General features: G+C 37.2%; 1 protein-coding gene across 2 annotated transcripts; it reads left to right on the forward strand.

Annotated features, from left to right (window-relative positions):
- Positions 1-8,967: 8,967 nt before the first annotated feature.
- On the forward strand, positions 8,968-16,357 carry barhl1b (BarH-like homeobox 1b). 2 transcript variants are annotated; one of them, XM_051093923.1, is made up of 4 exons: positions 8,968-10,262; positions 11,845-12,067; positions 13,153-13,442; positions 15,957-16,357. In XM_051093923.1, exons 1-4 carry the CDS (start codon positions 9,809-9,811, stop codon positions 16,019-16,021), a joined length of 1,032 nt encoding a protein of 343 aa, XP_050949880.1. In that variant the 5' UTR covers positions 8,968-9,808; the 3' UTR covers positions 16,022-16,357. The 2 variants fall into 2 exon arrangements, with proteins under 2 accessions (XP_050949880.1, XP_050949879.1); XM_051093922.1 differs by lacking the exon at positions 15,957-16,357 and having other exon boundaries at positions 8,971-10,262; positions 13,153-14,572.
- The last annotated feature ends 399 nt before the right edge of the window (positions 16,358-16,756 follow it).

Genomic DNA, 16,756 nt, shown 5'->3' on the forward strand with positions numbered 1-16,756 from the left:
ATTATAATTTTATTAAATTAATTGTAATAAAATTATATATTTTATAATTAATACATTTTTAGCATAAAATTGTAATAATAAATTAAACTTGTTTTACTTAATATATAATATAGCATATATAGTGTATATATAGTAATATAGTGTAGTAATATAGTATAATTTAATGTAATATATACTAATAAATGCTGGCATTCTGATTTTCCTGTTTCATACGTTTGCATGCAATAACCAGGAATAAGATGGAAGTCCTTAAACATTATCCACATTCAGCTGATCTTTAACACTGTCTTGTTTTTATATGCTAATCAGCAATGTAATTTTAATGAAGTGCTTTTGTTTATTGCAGGGTAAAGAAGTGGTTCTTGGACGCTGCTGAGGAGAAACTCGGGATGCTTCTTTATGGTCTCTGTTCCCACCCTCTAGATCACAGTGATCATCTCCGCTTGGTGAGTGAAAGGCGAGTGTGCTCTAAAACATGTGGCGTGCACTAATGAAGCAATAAAAGTCACGGCTGGGGGTGGGTGTACTTGTGAGGGGGGCTCTGGGAACCAGTCCTAACAATGACAGGTGTGATAATTATGATGTTCTGACCTCGCATATTACCTGCACATCGGTTAAGATATAAACCGGATTAAATTTGAGGACTTTGGCATGTGAATGATGCACTGCGCATGTACGCGTGTGCATTAGTCCCGAAATACATCATTATGATAACAAGACAGGCCATTCGTACAACCATCATGTCATGTTCAATGACCAAGAGATTGTCAAAGCCACAATTACATGCAAACCCAATGCTGACTGGAAACGAGCTCCATATAAATGTTAAATAAGTATGCTCTAACTCCGACCACTTCCCTGTGTCTTTGGCAGACTGACCAGACCACCTTCATGAATGCCTACATTCCCTATGTCACTCCTGTTTCCTTTCAGTTTCCCCAATGGCTTCGTGGTAACATTTAACAATGATTTATCGGCTTGTGAAAACCCTCCCAAATGCCCTGACAGAGGGGATAAGGATGAGGGGCAGTGCACTCTGACACCCCCTGGAGGCCGGGGTATGTGGGGCATCTTTACCGCTGTCCAACAGCTTGTGTGTGTCTCCCAGTGGCAGCTGGATGGGACCACCAGCCACAGCAATGCCCACCCACCCCATTATTCTGTAATGGCTGTGCAATGGGCTAACATTGAACTCTGAACCCTTAATGAAAAACCACCTTGGCTCTGTCCCTACTCTACATTTACTTGGCCTTAAAAAAAGAACTGCCCACATTGGCAAATAGCGATTATGAATGATTATGACTCATTTGGGGACAGTTTTAATGCTTAAAATGACTAACATATACACTACAATTCAATTTTTTTTTTTTTTTTTTTTTTTTTTTTTTAGCAAGAATGCCTTAAATTATAGAAGCCCAGTTTCAACCACTTAATACAGTTTTTTTTTAAAAGGTAATTGCAAATTTTTATCTCACAATTCTGAGAAAATATCAGTCTTTTTTCCCCCTCAAACTTGGATTTTTTTGCAATTGCGTGTTTATATCTTGAAATTCTTACTTTTTTCTCAGAATAATGAGATATAAACTCCCAAATGTGAGGAAAAATTCTGAATTGCGAGATACAAAAAAAAGCTTTTTTTATCTCACAATTCAAAATTTATTTCTCACAATTCTTACATCATGCAGTTCTGAGAAAAAGTTAGAATTGTCCGAATTTTTGCTCAGAATTGTGAGATATAAACTCACAATTGTAAGAAAAAAAATCTGAATTGCGAGATCCAAACAAAGATTGTCTTGCAATTCTGACTTTATTTCTCGCAACTGTGAGTTTATATCACATAGTTCTGAGAAGTCAAAATTGTGAGTTTTCAGTCTCGCAATTCTGAGGAAAAATTGTCAGAATTGTAAGTTTATATCACACAATTCTGAGAAAAAGTTAGAATTGTCAGAATTTTTTTCTGTTAGATATAAACGCAATTGTGAGGAAAAAAGTCAGAATTGCAAGATGCAAACAAAAGTTTTCACAGTTCTGACTATTTCTCACAATTGTGTTTATATTACACAGTTCTGAGAAAAAAGTCAGAATTGTAAGTTTGTTTGATGCCATTCTGAGAAAAAAAAGTCAGAACTGCGAGTTTGTATCACACAATTCTGATTTTTTTTTCTCAGAATTGCGAGTTTGTATCACAATTCTGAGAATTGTGAGAATTGTGAGATGAAAAGTTGCAATAACCTTTTTTATTTTTTATTCAGTGGTGGAAATGGGCCTCCATTGAATTGATATAAACTTTGATATTGATACCGAAAATTCAATTTCAAATAAATGCTGCTCTTTTAAACTTTCTATTAATCAAAAATCCTGTTAAAAGTATCACTTTTGTTTAACAAACAGCACAACTGTTTTCAACATTAATAATAAGAAGAAATATATCTTGAGCAACAGATCAGCATATTAGAATGATCATGTGACACTGAAGACTGGATTTAATTATGCTGAAAACTCAGCTTTGCCATTACAAGAATAAATTTTATTAAAAATAATAAAAATAATAATAACATTAAAAATCTTACTGATGACAAACTTTTGAGCTGTACGTTTTTATTTATTTATATATTTATTTTCTTTATTTATTATTGTAGCCTATTAATAATGCTTATGCAATTTTTTGTATTTTTGGCTTTTTATTTTGATAGGATAGTACACTGTAAAAAAATGACAGTGATTTTAACGGTAAAACACTGTAAAAAAAAAAAGCTACAGTACAAACCTATTAATTGGTTAACAGCAAGTTCCCCTTTATACGGTGAAAAACTGTACTGGGCATTACCTGTAATTTTATGGTAGTATACTGTTTTTGTAAGTGGGAGAAAAAAAATGTATAATTTGCAGTGAATAACCATAAATTGACATTACCGAAATTCCCTGTGTTACATTTCACATTTGATGTTTTTTCATTTAAATAACTGTTTCTTCTTATTTATTTCAGTTGTGTATATTAGGGTTATATGTTACATCTAATGTTGTTAATGTTTATTGCATTATTTCATTTTCATGCGTGTTACCATGATAGTGTTTAGTGTTTGTGTGAATGACATTGTGCACTTTATATATAAGTATTTAAAAGCTGCTTGTGATGGGCTTTGGTTCATCATTTGACTTTCTCATCACCTCCTGCATTGGTGGTAACAAAGGTACAAAACATTTCACTTATTCGATAGTTTGGTATATTAACAATATAATCAGTTAATGAAATTACAGTATTTAAGTGTAAATTTACGTTAAATCTGTAAACCAAATTTTTGACTGTAGAATTCTGGCAGCTGCCAGTTTTTTACTGTAAAATTTAAAAAAGTTTTTACAGTGTAGAGTAATGACAGGAAGCGAAGTGGGCGAGAGAGATAGGGGCGGGGTTGGGAAAGGTCGACAAGCCTGGACGCCCAGAGTGCAATGGCGCTGTATGTCGGCACTTTTTGCATGCCCGCAAGGTTATCTGCACCTTTTTAAAAGATTTTCCTGGAAAAAATAAAATAAAATAAAATACAAATTTGATAGCTGAAGAGTTTGCGACTCTTTAAGATTTGTGAAAAAGGAGATTTTGATTTTTTGCATCTATATCCCTCTTTGTTTGCTCTTCACCACAATTTCTCTCTCCGTCTTGGCAGATGTCTTCCTTGAACTCTGTCAAGGGTCAAACCACTGGGCTGCTGATGAACTTGAACATGGAGGAAGGATGGTGAGTGAAAGAAGTCAAAGGTCAAGGGTAAGTAGTTCTTTCCCTTCTGCGTTTTGTAGATATCGTATATTTTAATGTGATGGCTTTAAAGTTACTCGCCAACAAAGTTGATCTTTTCCCATATTATCTCATCTGTTTCGAAATGGATTAAATAGCTACACAGTATCCACTCCATTCAAAAGTAACAGCACTGGAAATATCCATTTGTTTGTTTACAACGTTTTCACATTAAAAAATCTATCAGATTGCTGAATAGCGTGATTTCAGGTTGGTGGTGTAGAATGTGATTCCACCTGCAGAGATGAGAGAGAGAGAAAGGGTTTTTTTGTACTCGGTGAGGTGGTTGTAGCAGAAGTCAGGTAGGGTCAGCTCTTCTTCTGCTTGGTTCTCTGAGGAATCACCATATCAATATCTCTCTGAGCGTGCATTTTTGAGAAGAAACACTCGAAGTGATGAGTGCTGAACAGCCTGTGGGCCTCCAGAGACCAAATCAAACTCTGTGTTTCCTGTAACCTCAGCACCATGGGAAGTGACCACCCGCGCTCCCGCGCACACACAGAATAACGACGACCTGCTCTCCTCTGTCCGACGATGTGAGCCACTGCTCCGGGTGGTTTTACACAAAGTGATGATTTCTTTGTCAAACATCCCTTCCATACACACACTCACACACACACAGCGGTTTTTCCCTGAAGCGATCCACAACCCCCAACCCGTTCAGTCCTAGCCCACTACGGCTAGGCCTCCAATTAAATCAAAAGTGGTTTGTTTTTATTGGTGTTTTGCGCTGACAAGTGGGCTATCATCCTGACGACTCTACCTGTCAGTGAGCGACTGAAAATCCTCAGTTGACAATGCCCAATGCTTCCAATTAGGGGAGAATCAGACTCCTGGCGTGCTAGCGATCTTTCCACCCTCCCCCAAGGCCCTTCCTTAAACCCCCCCCACCCTGTGGCACCCCCATCTTTCGGCACTCGCCCCACCGGCTTCTGCCATTTCGCTCTCTCGTTCTTGCTTCCTTCGTAATTTTCCCCTCCGCTTTTTTCAAGGTAGGTATATCTCCTCGGCAAATTACTGACACAAAACGGGGTGGCGCACCGGCGGTCCCGAGCCTGAGTGCTGGCGGTCCCGAGCCCCCTGTCAGCTTTAATGAGCCAATAAAGGTATATTTCTCCAGCGTGAATGCGCTAAAGTCTTTCTTGTGTGACAGCTGACTGGGAAATGTGAGTGTTAACCTTATAAAAGATTCAGCGGTTCTCATTATTTTCTGTCAAATCTCGCACCTGATGGCTTTAAGGTGCATCATTTGCATCGCTGACTGGTCCAGGGTGTGCCCGTTTTTTTCCCGAACAATGTTTGTTTGTTGACTTAAGTCAACATTTCTTTCCTTCTCCGTGTCTTTTTTTTATCACGAGGCATGTTTTACTCAATGTTTCAAAATGACAGCGGTGCCAAAGTTTATCCAGGAACGTCGTACCATTTTCCTGAACATCTCCAAATATATATTTAACAAACATGGAACAGAATAAATAAATGAAATTCAAAACATTGTTTTCACCCGAGGTGAGGCGAGATCAAACGTCTTTGAAGCCTCTTGCCACTCATCGCTTCTGCCTCTTCCTCAAATCTTCAAACAATCAGAGGATGTACGTTAAATACAAGTGTTTGACTGACAGATTTTTGGAGGGCGTTTCTGTGCATCTCCATTTGGTGTGTCAACCTCCTGATTTTCTGTCCTCTATGTGATAATTGTTCATTCTATGCACTGTCCAACTTGTCTAATATTGTGGCTTTTACTTTGGTTGAAGCATTCTTGGATTTTGAATGGCCAGTATCAGTCACTAAAGCTTTATCAGCGTAATGAAAGTTGTGAAGTGAAGTCGGTATATATTTTTTCAAGGTGGAACCCATAAACCCATAAACTATATATACAGTATATGTGACACTGGACCACAAAACCAGTCATAAGGGTCAATTTTTTAAAATTGAGATGTATGGGACAGCTGAAAGCTGAAGAAATAAGCTTTCTGTTGATGTAAGGTTTGTTATGATAGAACAATGTTTGGCTGAGATACAACTATTTGAAAATCTGAAATCTGAGGGTGCAAAAAAATCTAAATACTGAGAAAATCACTGTTAAAATTGTTCAAATGAAGTTCTTAGCAATGCATATTACTAATAAAAAATTAAGTTTTAATATATTTACAGTGTGAAATTTACGAAATATCTTCATAGAATATGATCTTTACTTAATATCCTAATGATTTTTGGCATTAAAAAAAAAATGTAACTCCTACAATGTAGTTTTGGCTATATACCCATGCTACTTAAGACTGGTTTTGAGCTCCAGGGTCACATATAATATTTATGTTTTACTTAATGATTATACCCAAACGATGAGAAAAAGTCATTGGAGTCATTTCTATTAAATAAATAAATAAATGGAAGGATGGAAGGTAAAATGTAAATAAATGATAATTTAATTAGCTAGATTTTGCATGTAAATCCCAGGACATAATGCCCAAGGCAGCATGTGCTGTGTTTTTAAATTAAAACATTGCATGAGCCATTCAGGGATTTTAACTGTTTGGACAATTGAAGGAAAACCAATGCAATGCAGTAGCCTTAAAAGTAATTTGTTATTTACATGGGTTATTTAATAAAAGATTGATTTTCATTTAACATTGATATATGTGACTCTGGACCACAAAACCAGTCTTGAGTAGCACATTTGATTTTGCTTTTAAGCCAAAAATCATTGGGATATTAAGTAAAAAATTATGATCCATGAAGGTATTTTGTTAATTTCCTACCGTAAATATATCAAAATTTAATTTTTGATTAGTAATATGCATTGCTAAGCGCTTCAACCGGACAACTTTAAAGGTGATTTTCTCAATATTTTGATTTTTTGCACCCTCAGATTTCAGATTTTCAAATAGTTGTATCTCAGCCAAACGATAATAAATCCTAACAAACCATACATCAATGGAAAGCTTATTTATTCAGCTTTTACATGATAAAAAAAGTGTTTAAATCTTATTTTCTCACCCTTATAACTTGTGGTCTAGGGTATATATATATATATATATATATATATATACATATATATATATATATATATATATATATATATATATATATATATATATGTATGTATGTATATATATATATATATATATCATTAAACTTTAGTGCACCTGTTGTCACCGCGTACTAAGAGGTGTGACTTTTATTTATCTTACAAATAAAGCTCAAAACATGCCATAGATAGATAACCCCTGTCATGGCCTGCCACAGAGACTAAAAAAATGAAAAGAAAAATCCCCATCACACGCAGTGGGCATCCTTATATGAGGCTCTAAACTAAAGTGAGTGCGCTTGCACCCCGCCTCATTGTGACAGCTTGCAGCCGCGTTGACTCCCCTTGGGAGCGGAGAGCGGATTCACTAACCTGCCGTTGTCTGCGGCCGAATAGCGCTTCCAATCTGCTGTTCTGATGGGGGGCTCGATTATTGGGACCTGTCGAAAAAACACGAGGGGCTAACTGTTTGAGAGAAAGACGTGAAAGGCAGGACAATAGTTTTTCATGCATGTTAGAGTTTTGTGTCACGCTGGGCTTTCAGAAAGAGCAGTCGCCCTCATTATTGCTCATTAACATTGCATACATTACCATTAGATACTTGTTATGAACTAAACGACATGGTTGTTCGATAATCGCGTTTTGTGCTTTAGAAATAGAAAAGAACACTAAAGTTTAGCAAGCGTCAGTGCAACAAACTGCCTTGTATTTTAGAGTATAAAGCACAAACAAAACTTTTATTCTGATCTTGACAATTAATGTTTAAAATACCAATTTTTTAACGTTATCAATCATTATTATTACTAGATTGGAAACACTTTATTTTAAGGTGTCCTTGTTGCACGTTACATGTACTTACTATTATAATAACACTTAATTATGCGTAACTACATCTAAGTAACCCTATGCCAAACCCTACTAACATGTAGTTAATTAATATTACTCAGTACTTAAATGTATAATTACACTGTAACAAGGACACCTTAAAATAAAGTGTAACCCTAGATTTACTGTTGTTCTGTTGTTTGTCTACAATTTAAACAGGAAGACTGTTCAGATTAGTATTTAGGCGTTATATAAGTGTGTAAAAATACTTTTCTTGGATCTTCAGTCCACTTGAGTGTAAACGACATAATCATTATTTTCCTAAGAAAAATATTTTCTACGTCTATTATGTAGTTTTGAGGTGCAAATTTGAAGATTTTAATCCGTTTTGCCAGAACTAAACGTGTCGTTTTATTATAAAAGTATAGGTAAATTTGTGAAATTAATAAAACTTAATGACAGTCATGAGGACCAAATGATTTTCACGTCACATAACACCAAAATGACTTCCTGTGTGTTGGTTATGCCAAGCTGACTTTGATTTGTCTGACAAATATTTAAAATATTGATAATAACAACAACAACTGGTACTATTGTGTATATTATGACATACGATTTGTATTGCTCTATTGCTTATTTATTTATTGTTTTAAAAAAAAAAACTAATGCAAAACTACGTATGTCATCATTTTCTCTTTTTTCCTCAGAATTTAAATTTTTAAATTAGACTTTGTTTTTTAACATACCAGCCAAACATTTAAAGCCTCTCAGAAAATATTAAATGACATAAATACACAACTGAAAGTATGCTAATTATAGCAAAAGTGTATATGTGTCATTTTGAGTATGAATTACATTTCTAATGTATTTTCACTAAAACGTCACGTCGTTAAGCCTTTTTTATAATACAAAAGCCAAGAACTGTAAGTGTGCGAATTAAAAAAATAATGTAAATAAAATTAAACATATCAACATCAATGCTTAAATTCAACTTTCAGTGTAAACTATAAGGGACTTGTATGAGAAAAATGGCCGAATTGTGAGAAAGTGGTCAAGACGTGACTCAACGCGCTCTAGGAGGAGAGGAGAGAAAAGACCTCCCCACTCCTCATAATAACCCCATTATAAGGCTCATCAATGATGTAATGAAAGCAAACAGTGTGAAAATTGCCTGTAAACAGTTGGATCCGAGTCTCCTAATGAATTCAGTGTCTCTTTTAATCAAAGTGGGCGACCTGTGGGGAGGGGTTTATTGGGCGTGGGGGGGTCCGGTTTCCTCTTAGCGAGCCAGTCAACACCCCAAAACACCTCCTAACCAATGGAAGCGAGTCGCTGGGGACTCACGTGGAAGGGGTGCCCTTAAAAACCTAGCCACTGAGTTGTGCACAAGTTCATTTGTTAGGCTTTATCTGACTTTCCGTTCCCCAATGTGTCTATTTAACCTGCATTACCTCATTTGCGCTTCTGTCTTCTCACCGCATTTTTTCAGCGCTCTGCCGTCCAACGCTTTCGCATTGCATCACCTGCGCCGGCACAGAATGCACTTGCCTTTTCCATCCGGATTCGACTCTACTCGCCACAGCGAACTACCTTTGAACTGATGAAAATTTCAGCTGCTCAATAGAGGCTCGAGTTGACGCCGCTTTGCTTCTGTCCGTGGTGCTGAAATGCACGCACCGTCTAAGTAGGCTACCTTGTGCTTTTACACTAACACTGTTACTTCAGAACAGCTTTTTTGAAATAATTTGATTAATAATTCAAATCTACCATCGACGCGTCTCGCGTCTTCGAGAAACACCGGGATTGAAAAAGAAAAAATTAATTACATTTGCCAGCCGAGAGTATATTTAGGCTGTATCGATTTTTTTAGGAGTGAGTGAGGAGCTAAAGAAAAAAAAAAAACATTTTTTTGGAGGCAGGGTCTGTGTGTACTTCATACAGAACCTCCTCAAGAAACCTCCTTTTCCTTTTTAAACTTAAACTAAAAGTCCTCAAGGAAGAAGAAAGTTTTTTTTTCCCAGACAGGGGATGAATATTTCTCATTTCCGATTCTGCTTTGGATTTTCCTCCTGGATAGATCGCTATTAAATCGAGCGCCATTCACGCAGAACTTGCTTGAATACAGATGATAATCTGAACAGAGGCTTCACGCAAGCAGCAGTGTGGAGATGGAAGCGTCCACCAACGGCTCCAGTTTTGGAATCGACTCCCTGCTATCCCACAGGCCCGGAAGCCCAGTTATCGCGAAGGGGGACAGTTTGGTAGGAGAATGCCGGTCCCCGCTGGAGTTCAGCCCCAGGTCAGACTTAGAGAGCGGTTGTTCTTCTCCTCCGTCCCCGCGGCGGGAGTGCGGTGAGGATGCGGCGCAGAGACAGGGTCATCCGCTCGGACTCGCGTCCCATTTGCAGCACGGCCCGATCTCCGCTGGATCGCAACCTCGGACTGTCACTTCATCCTTCTTAATAAGAGATATTCTGGCTGACTGTAAACCCTTAGCGGCGTGTGCTCCTTACTCCAGCAACGGCCAGCCGACTCAGGAGACGGGGAGACTGGCATCTAAAATCGCAGACGACTTCATTGAAAAGATCCACAGTAACTCGTCGTCAGACAGTGAATACAAAGGTAATCACCTCGCTTTTAGCGATATTTTAAAACAGTTCCACATGAACTAGAACTAGACACTGAATAGAGTTCAAGCGGGTTGGCTGTCCTATAATTGTAAATAATTTGGAGATAGAAATAAAAAGCGTAAACTAAAATGATGATGAAACTGCAAAAACGGAATTGTCGTAAATGTTCATTTCGTTCATTTATAGGTTTACATATAATTTTCATTTATGTTTACATATAAGAAAACAGACTGTGATATTACTGACACAGATAGATAGATAGATAGATAGATAGATAGATAGATAGAGAAATAATGCACATGGCATAATTTTTAAATCCAAAAATATTGTAAAATTCATATAAATGTATTTTAAATCAATAAATTCGTTTGTCATTAGTGCAAAAATTGTAAAATCTTTGTGACTTCAGTGCATGAAATAAAAAAAAAAAAAAAAAAAAAAGAAAAATATTGCACATTTTACCTGAATTATTGACTATATTGTACATTTTAACGTGCTTATTAATTTAAAATTATTGTTAGGTGAAGTGCAAAGGAAGTTAAAACGATACACATCATCAGCAAGATTCATTAACGATTTGTCCAGGTGAAATTTCATCTGAGGAAAAAGAAAAGAGCTAAAGATCGTTTCCTGTGACATAACATTAGGTTGATTTCATGACGCTAACACGTAAAGGTCAATGACTATTGATAAATGTAGGAATTTAGGCTTATTAAATATAACTATTTGTATTATTAATACAAAGAAATAGTAGTATAATATGCACGTGTTTATGTAGATGTTGTGGTTGTTGGTGTTCATGTGTTAGGCCTACTGAATTCTGGTGTCGTCGTTGCTGATTCGAATAATTTTGCAAAAGCGTTATCGCTAAAATCTTTGCTCTCTTAGTGGAAGTAGGGCATGATGGGTCTCAACTATTCGCCTACCTTCTTCAGCTATGAATCCAAATATATTTCTCCTCTCACATCATGACATTATTAGCTTGGCAAGTCTATAGGCGCGGTGATCAAAATTAATGCCCTCCAAATCAAAGCCATTCCATCTCCAGAGCGCTTGTAAAGAGTGTGTGCGCCGCTTTGATTTTCGCCTTTCTAGCCGCTTATATTTCAGGGATTTGATGCAATTTGTCCCAGTGCTAATCAGATTTGTAACGCACGGGGTCGGTCCGCTCTTTATTTCGCTCTTATCCCCGGCCCTGTGAAGTTTCTCCGGTCTCGGTTGAAAGGTTTCCATCCCTTGTGGCTCAATTAGCCGGATTATTGTGCTCCTTGAGAGACGACTCAACTACTCGACTGGCAAGGTCTCTCGCGTCGTGTCCCTCTCTTTCTGGGTTCAGAGAGAAAAGAGTTTGCTTTAGATAGGGAGAGAGGGGTGAATTAAATATCACAACCCTCGTGTATTCACATTCTGAAAATAAAATCTGAAAAATGCATGACAAGTTCGAGACCATCAAGGGTTTAGCAATATGTGAAAACCTTTGACACCATAACATGTGGTTACTTGCCAAGGCAGGGACTGCTTGGGCTAACTAACTCATGCTAATCACAGCCCTTTCCTTCTATGTCATGTTTCAGTGAAAGAGGAGGGCGACAGGGAGATCTCCAGCAGCAGAGACAGCCCGCAGGTTCGCCTGAAGAAGCCACGGAAAGCGCGGACCGCCTTCACTGACCATCAGCTCGCCCAGCTGGAGCGCAGTTTTGAGCGTCAGAAGTATCTGAGTGTGCAGGACAGGATGGAGCTGGCAGCCTCTCTCAACCTGACCGACACGCAGGTCAAAACCTGGTACCAGAACAGGAGGTGAGCATGTGGTCAGCTGGAAACAATGCTTGAGTATATCCCAGAAACATTAGATAAGAAGAAGAAAAAATGCAGAAATTAAATGGTATTTATTCTGATATCCATGCAGTTCTTGCTGCATTCTATTTATTTCCACATATTAATTAGAGAAAATGTATTTGGGTGTAGGTCTATCATATTATTTTCCTTTTGATTTATAAGTCTCCTGCCAAAGGCAATAAATGTCAGGTGATGTGGTTGCATCGGTTTTGCATCATTAAAAGTAAAGTAAATTCTACAGAATATATATATATATATATATATATATATATATATATACATTTACATTTTTACATCTAAAATAATTCAAAAATGGATTTTCATTTTTTTAAAGGGGCTCAAAATTCACATAATTCTTATTTTTTAACATCTTAAAAAAAGAACTACAAAATGGAACAAAAATGGTAAAATAAAAGAAAATGCACAGTAACAAAAATCAAAAAATATATATTCTACAAGTGGTTTATTTGCATATTTTCCAATTTCCATATTTGCAGTATCTAATTTTGTGCCAAAGATTTGAAATTAATATCCAGCATTTTATCCACGAACGGTGCATGCGTTGTCGATTAAATTATATTAATTACTAAAATATTTGTGACATTTCCTGCTTGCTTTTTACCTTAAATCGCGTTTATATTAGTTGCACTGTTAATGTGAATTAAATATCAAAATGCTTTAAGAAACTTTCCCAGACTCGTGCCCCTTAAATTAAAATTAATATAGGCTAATTTTACTTTTATTAATCTTTTAGATGTAAACGACAAGGCTTTAACAATTTTATATTTAAACGTAAATCATATTATTATCGAATTGTGTGGTTAAAACTGATATTTACAGAGATACTTAGAAGATAAATCAGAGGATTGTTTAATTTGGCCATTGTAAGTTTTTCTCTTTGGGTTTTATGCTTGGCTTGGGAATAGACGTGCAAGACAATACACGTACATTTTTGCTTTTTGCTATGATCAGAAAATAAAACACTAGTCAATTTTCAAATATTATTTTAATATACTAACATTATCCTTTCTCGTCTTGGAAAAAAGGACAAAGTGGAAGAGGCAAACGGCGGTCGGACTGGAATTGTTAGCGGAGGCTGGAAATTATTCCGCGCTGCAAAGGATGTTCCCCTCGCCGTATTTCTACCCTCAAAGCCTGGTGTCGAATCTGGACCCTGGAGCAGCGCTCTACTTATACAGGGGACCTTCGGCGCCCCCGCCGGCGCTGCAGCGTCCTCTCGTTCCCCGGATTCTTCTGCACGGTCTCCAGGGCGCCAACGAGCCGCCGCCGCCTCTGCCCCCCCTCTCCGGTGTGTTACCCAGACCGACACCACCACGATGAACGGCACGAGTCGGACTCGTTGCAATACATGGCAGCTTTGAACTCCACCATCAGAAAAACTATTTTACTGGTGACAAAATATTCGAGAAATTTTACGAAGCCACAAAAAGTGATTAGAGACATTTTGAAACTTTATTTAATTATTTATTTTCCTTACGGTTTTTTTTTTTTTTTTTTTTTTTTTTAACTTATATGTTTATATTTGTTTTGTTTACCCTAAATGTTAAATCTGGAGATGACAAACCGTTATATACTGAACGCAATAATAACGGGACATGATACTACAGGGACACTTCGTTTCAAAATTATTATTAATTATTATTATTTTAACTAGTGAATTGTTGGTGCATCCCTGACGCAAAGAATATTTAAATGGTAGATTCATATTTAATATTCCTGAGATGAAATCCAGGTCATAAATCGTGGGCTTTGTAGTGACCCTCTAAAATGTACAAAGGAAAAGAGGTGTAAATAAGAATATTTTGTTTTATGTTCAAAGACATGAATTCTCCAATTTTCTCTTTTTGTATCATATTTCCAAGCCTTACGTTAACAGGTGAGCAGCACATTAAAACCCGACACGTCTTTACAAAACGAAAAAGCTACTTAGATGAAGAACTGTCACTTTTCTATTTGACAAACAGCTGAATGGTGCGGAGTGCTACTATGCCTGAAGGTGGATTGGACGAGATGGATTATTAATCGATTATCAATCGATTATTTTCGTGCTGCTTTTTTCGTTTCTATATTCCTGCACAACTGCCAGTAGAATCACTTTGATGTTGATGGGAAACCGCCAAGTCCTCGTTTCAGATCGCTTGTGTGATCAGTAAAGACGTCAAGGAGATGACATGCAAAGTGTTCGCCCAGGCATTGTGCAATAACTCTGTATAAAGCCGTTGAAATATCTTGTCATTCTTTCTGGTGAAGCTGTATATTGAGAATAATGATTTGTGAAGTAATGATTCTCGTAATTCCAAATGATTTTCGTTCGTGCCCCCCGTGTGCTTAGCGGTGTGAACTTCTTGGAAACTCTTAAAACTGCTGGATGTGCGGGGGAGGGTGGTCTTTGAGCAAGGAGAATTACTTTTATAAATGTGCTAATAAAGATCTTTCATTAATTTACCACTGACTGAGAATGTGGAGGTAGCCTATACAAATACTGGGTAAATACACACTCGTGTTCTCATAGACAATTCAATTACACTAAACTAACAGCCAATATAAAAGGTATGCAGGTGCATAATGCGTGTGCCAAACCTGAACATTGACACAATATAAATGTACGAATTTAGAAAATCGCTATTGGAAAACTTAGCAAGCCAGCACTTTAAAACAAGAACCAGAACTTCATGCAACCAATGCATGATGTGCTACTATCTGCGACAATCTTCTCTTTTTACAAATGCATATGGATAGTATAATAATGAATAATTTGATGACTTTCAGGAACCGTCTTAAAGTAATTTCACGATAAAATCCACATTATACATTTCTGGTAAAGCGATAAACGGGCCAACACTACATAATCATTTTTGTAATTTATACAATTTAAAAGATACATGTCACGTTTTGGTTATTTTGTGAAAATAAATAGATCAAAAACGAGTCGTTATAAAAATTATGGTTCAAAGGCTAAATTATCTCAAGGTTTCTTTTTAAAAGTTACGAAGGACTACGTTTGAACATAAAAAGTAAACCAATAAAATACGCATATTAGTCACACTGGTTACGTCAAGTCATTGCTCTTAAATGTATCCAGAAATGTAATGAAAAGTAAAGGTTTGCTTATGAAAATAAACGTAAACAAACGCTAGTGATAGCAATATCATACAATTTGAGCTCGGAGGACTCTATCACTGGCAAATGTGTTTGAATAATTTTAAACATGACTGTCAGACACTTTGCTCAAACCCCACACTATTTGGTTAGCATCGTGGATTTAATTTGTCGAACCTACGAAAAAAAAAAGTTAATAAGAATGTCGCGCCCAAGGAAGTGAACATTCACCTTCCTAACCTTTCAGAAACGCCTGGAGATTTAGGGAACTTAATTCTACCTTCATATTTTAAAGTTTAACGCGACTAGCTCTTATTAATAGGTCACACTTTAAATATCATTTTGATCGTGAATCATATGAGCCGGTCTCAATACAATTTAAAACGATGTTCGTTTTATTGGCAGCGCGATAAAAGGGAAATACTGAGAGAGTGGATGTTGGTGATCTCGTTCTTTCTCTCGCACACACTCTCAACACTTGTCAGCCTCCATTGTGTCTTGTCTACACGAGTAAAGTGACAGACTTTTTTGCACTCTTAGCAATCACGCATCACTAAGCAAGCGGAGTCATTTCGTTTAGTTTTCATAAACAATATGTGGATGAAATATTAATGGTCACCTAAGTGTGTAATTGTTTAAGTGCCCTAAATGATCCCATTTGGAAATGGATTGTTTCCATACCCTTTCTTGAGAGTGTTGGTTTGCTGCTCTTTGCCAAACGGCCCCAACAGCTGGTCACCGGGCAGTGCTGACTGCGCCTCGGATCAGCAAGGGGACATCTGGTCAGCGGCATGACGGGACCCCCCCTTCTTCCCCCCTCCGTGAGCCTAAGACTGACTTTAACCCAACCATGAGACCGGTCCGTAAAGCTCAGGGTTTAGGGACCGCTCTGACAGGGCGACTGAATGGGATCTTAACGAGCAGACAAAAGACCTTAATAGCTTTTAATTGAACGTCGATAACGTGTGATCAGTCGGGCTCCTGCTGCAAACTTTCGCATAGCACATGTCATCCTACGTCTCGTCTTCGGGCTCCTGCTCATGAATCACTAAGAAGAGAGGGGGAAAATTTTTAAGAACGTTTCACAAATTTAAGGCCGCTGGGGCAAATACGCAACAAATATTTTTTAAAGTACAAATTCAAAGTACTCATTTGGCTTGTTTTGCACACACTATTGCGCATTAAAAATGGAAACTATAATAATAAAAAGTAAATATAAAAAAACCAAAGAAATGTTCGTTTTTGTTTTGAACACATGTGCACGTAAAAAAAAAAGACGTATCAATTCAGATCAAACATTTAAATTATCACATGGATCTGCACATGATCCAAAGGAGGCTGATGACCCCCCTCAATATTTATGAAAAGGGTTATTCTTGCGAAGTGCGCAGCTGATTGCAAGAAAAGCTCCCCCGTCTTGTTAATAGACGCAGAGATTTTTGCATGTGAAAGGATAGTGGTAAATCCCTCGGCTCTTACCGAGGATTGTCCCCGGCTCAGGGTTAATGAAGTGCGGATAGAGTCGCGCTG

This window comes from Labeo rohita, chromosome 21, assembly GCF_022985175.1.
Source record: "Labeo rohita strain BAU-BD-2019 chromosome 21, IGBB_LRoh.1.0, whole genome shotgun sequence".
NCBI classification, from domain to species: Eukaryota; Metazoa; Chordata; class Actinopteri; order Cypriniformes; family Cyprinidae; genus Labeo; species Labeo rohita.

What these genes read in the sequence shown, in the direction of transcription:
- barhl1b (XM_051093923.1), top strand. Translation starts at nt 9,809, where the DNA reads ATGGAAGCGTCCACCAACGGCTCCAGTTTTGGAATCGACTCCCTGCTA. An exon ending in GTCAGACAGTGAATACAAAG is followed by an intron (nt 10,263 to 11,844) that starts GTAATCACCTCG and finishes GTCATGTTTCAG; the next exon opens with TGAAAGAGGAGGGCGACAGG. An exon ending in ACCTGGTACCAGAACAGGAG is followed by an intron (nt 12,068 to 13,152) that starts GTGAGCATGTGG and finishes CTTGGAAAAAAG; the next exon opens with GACAAAGTGGAAGAGGCAAA.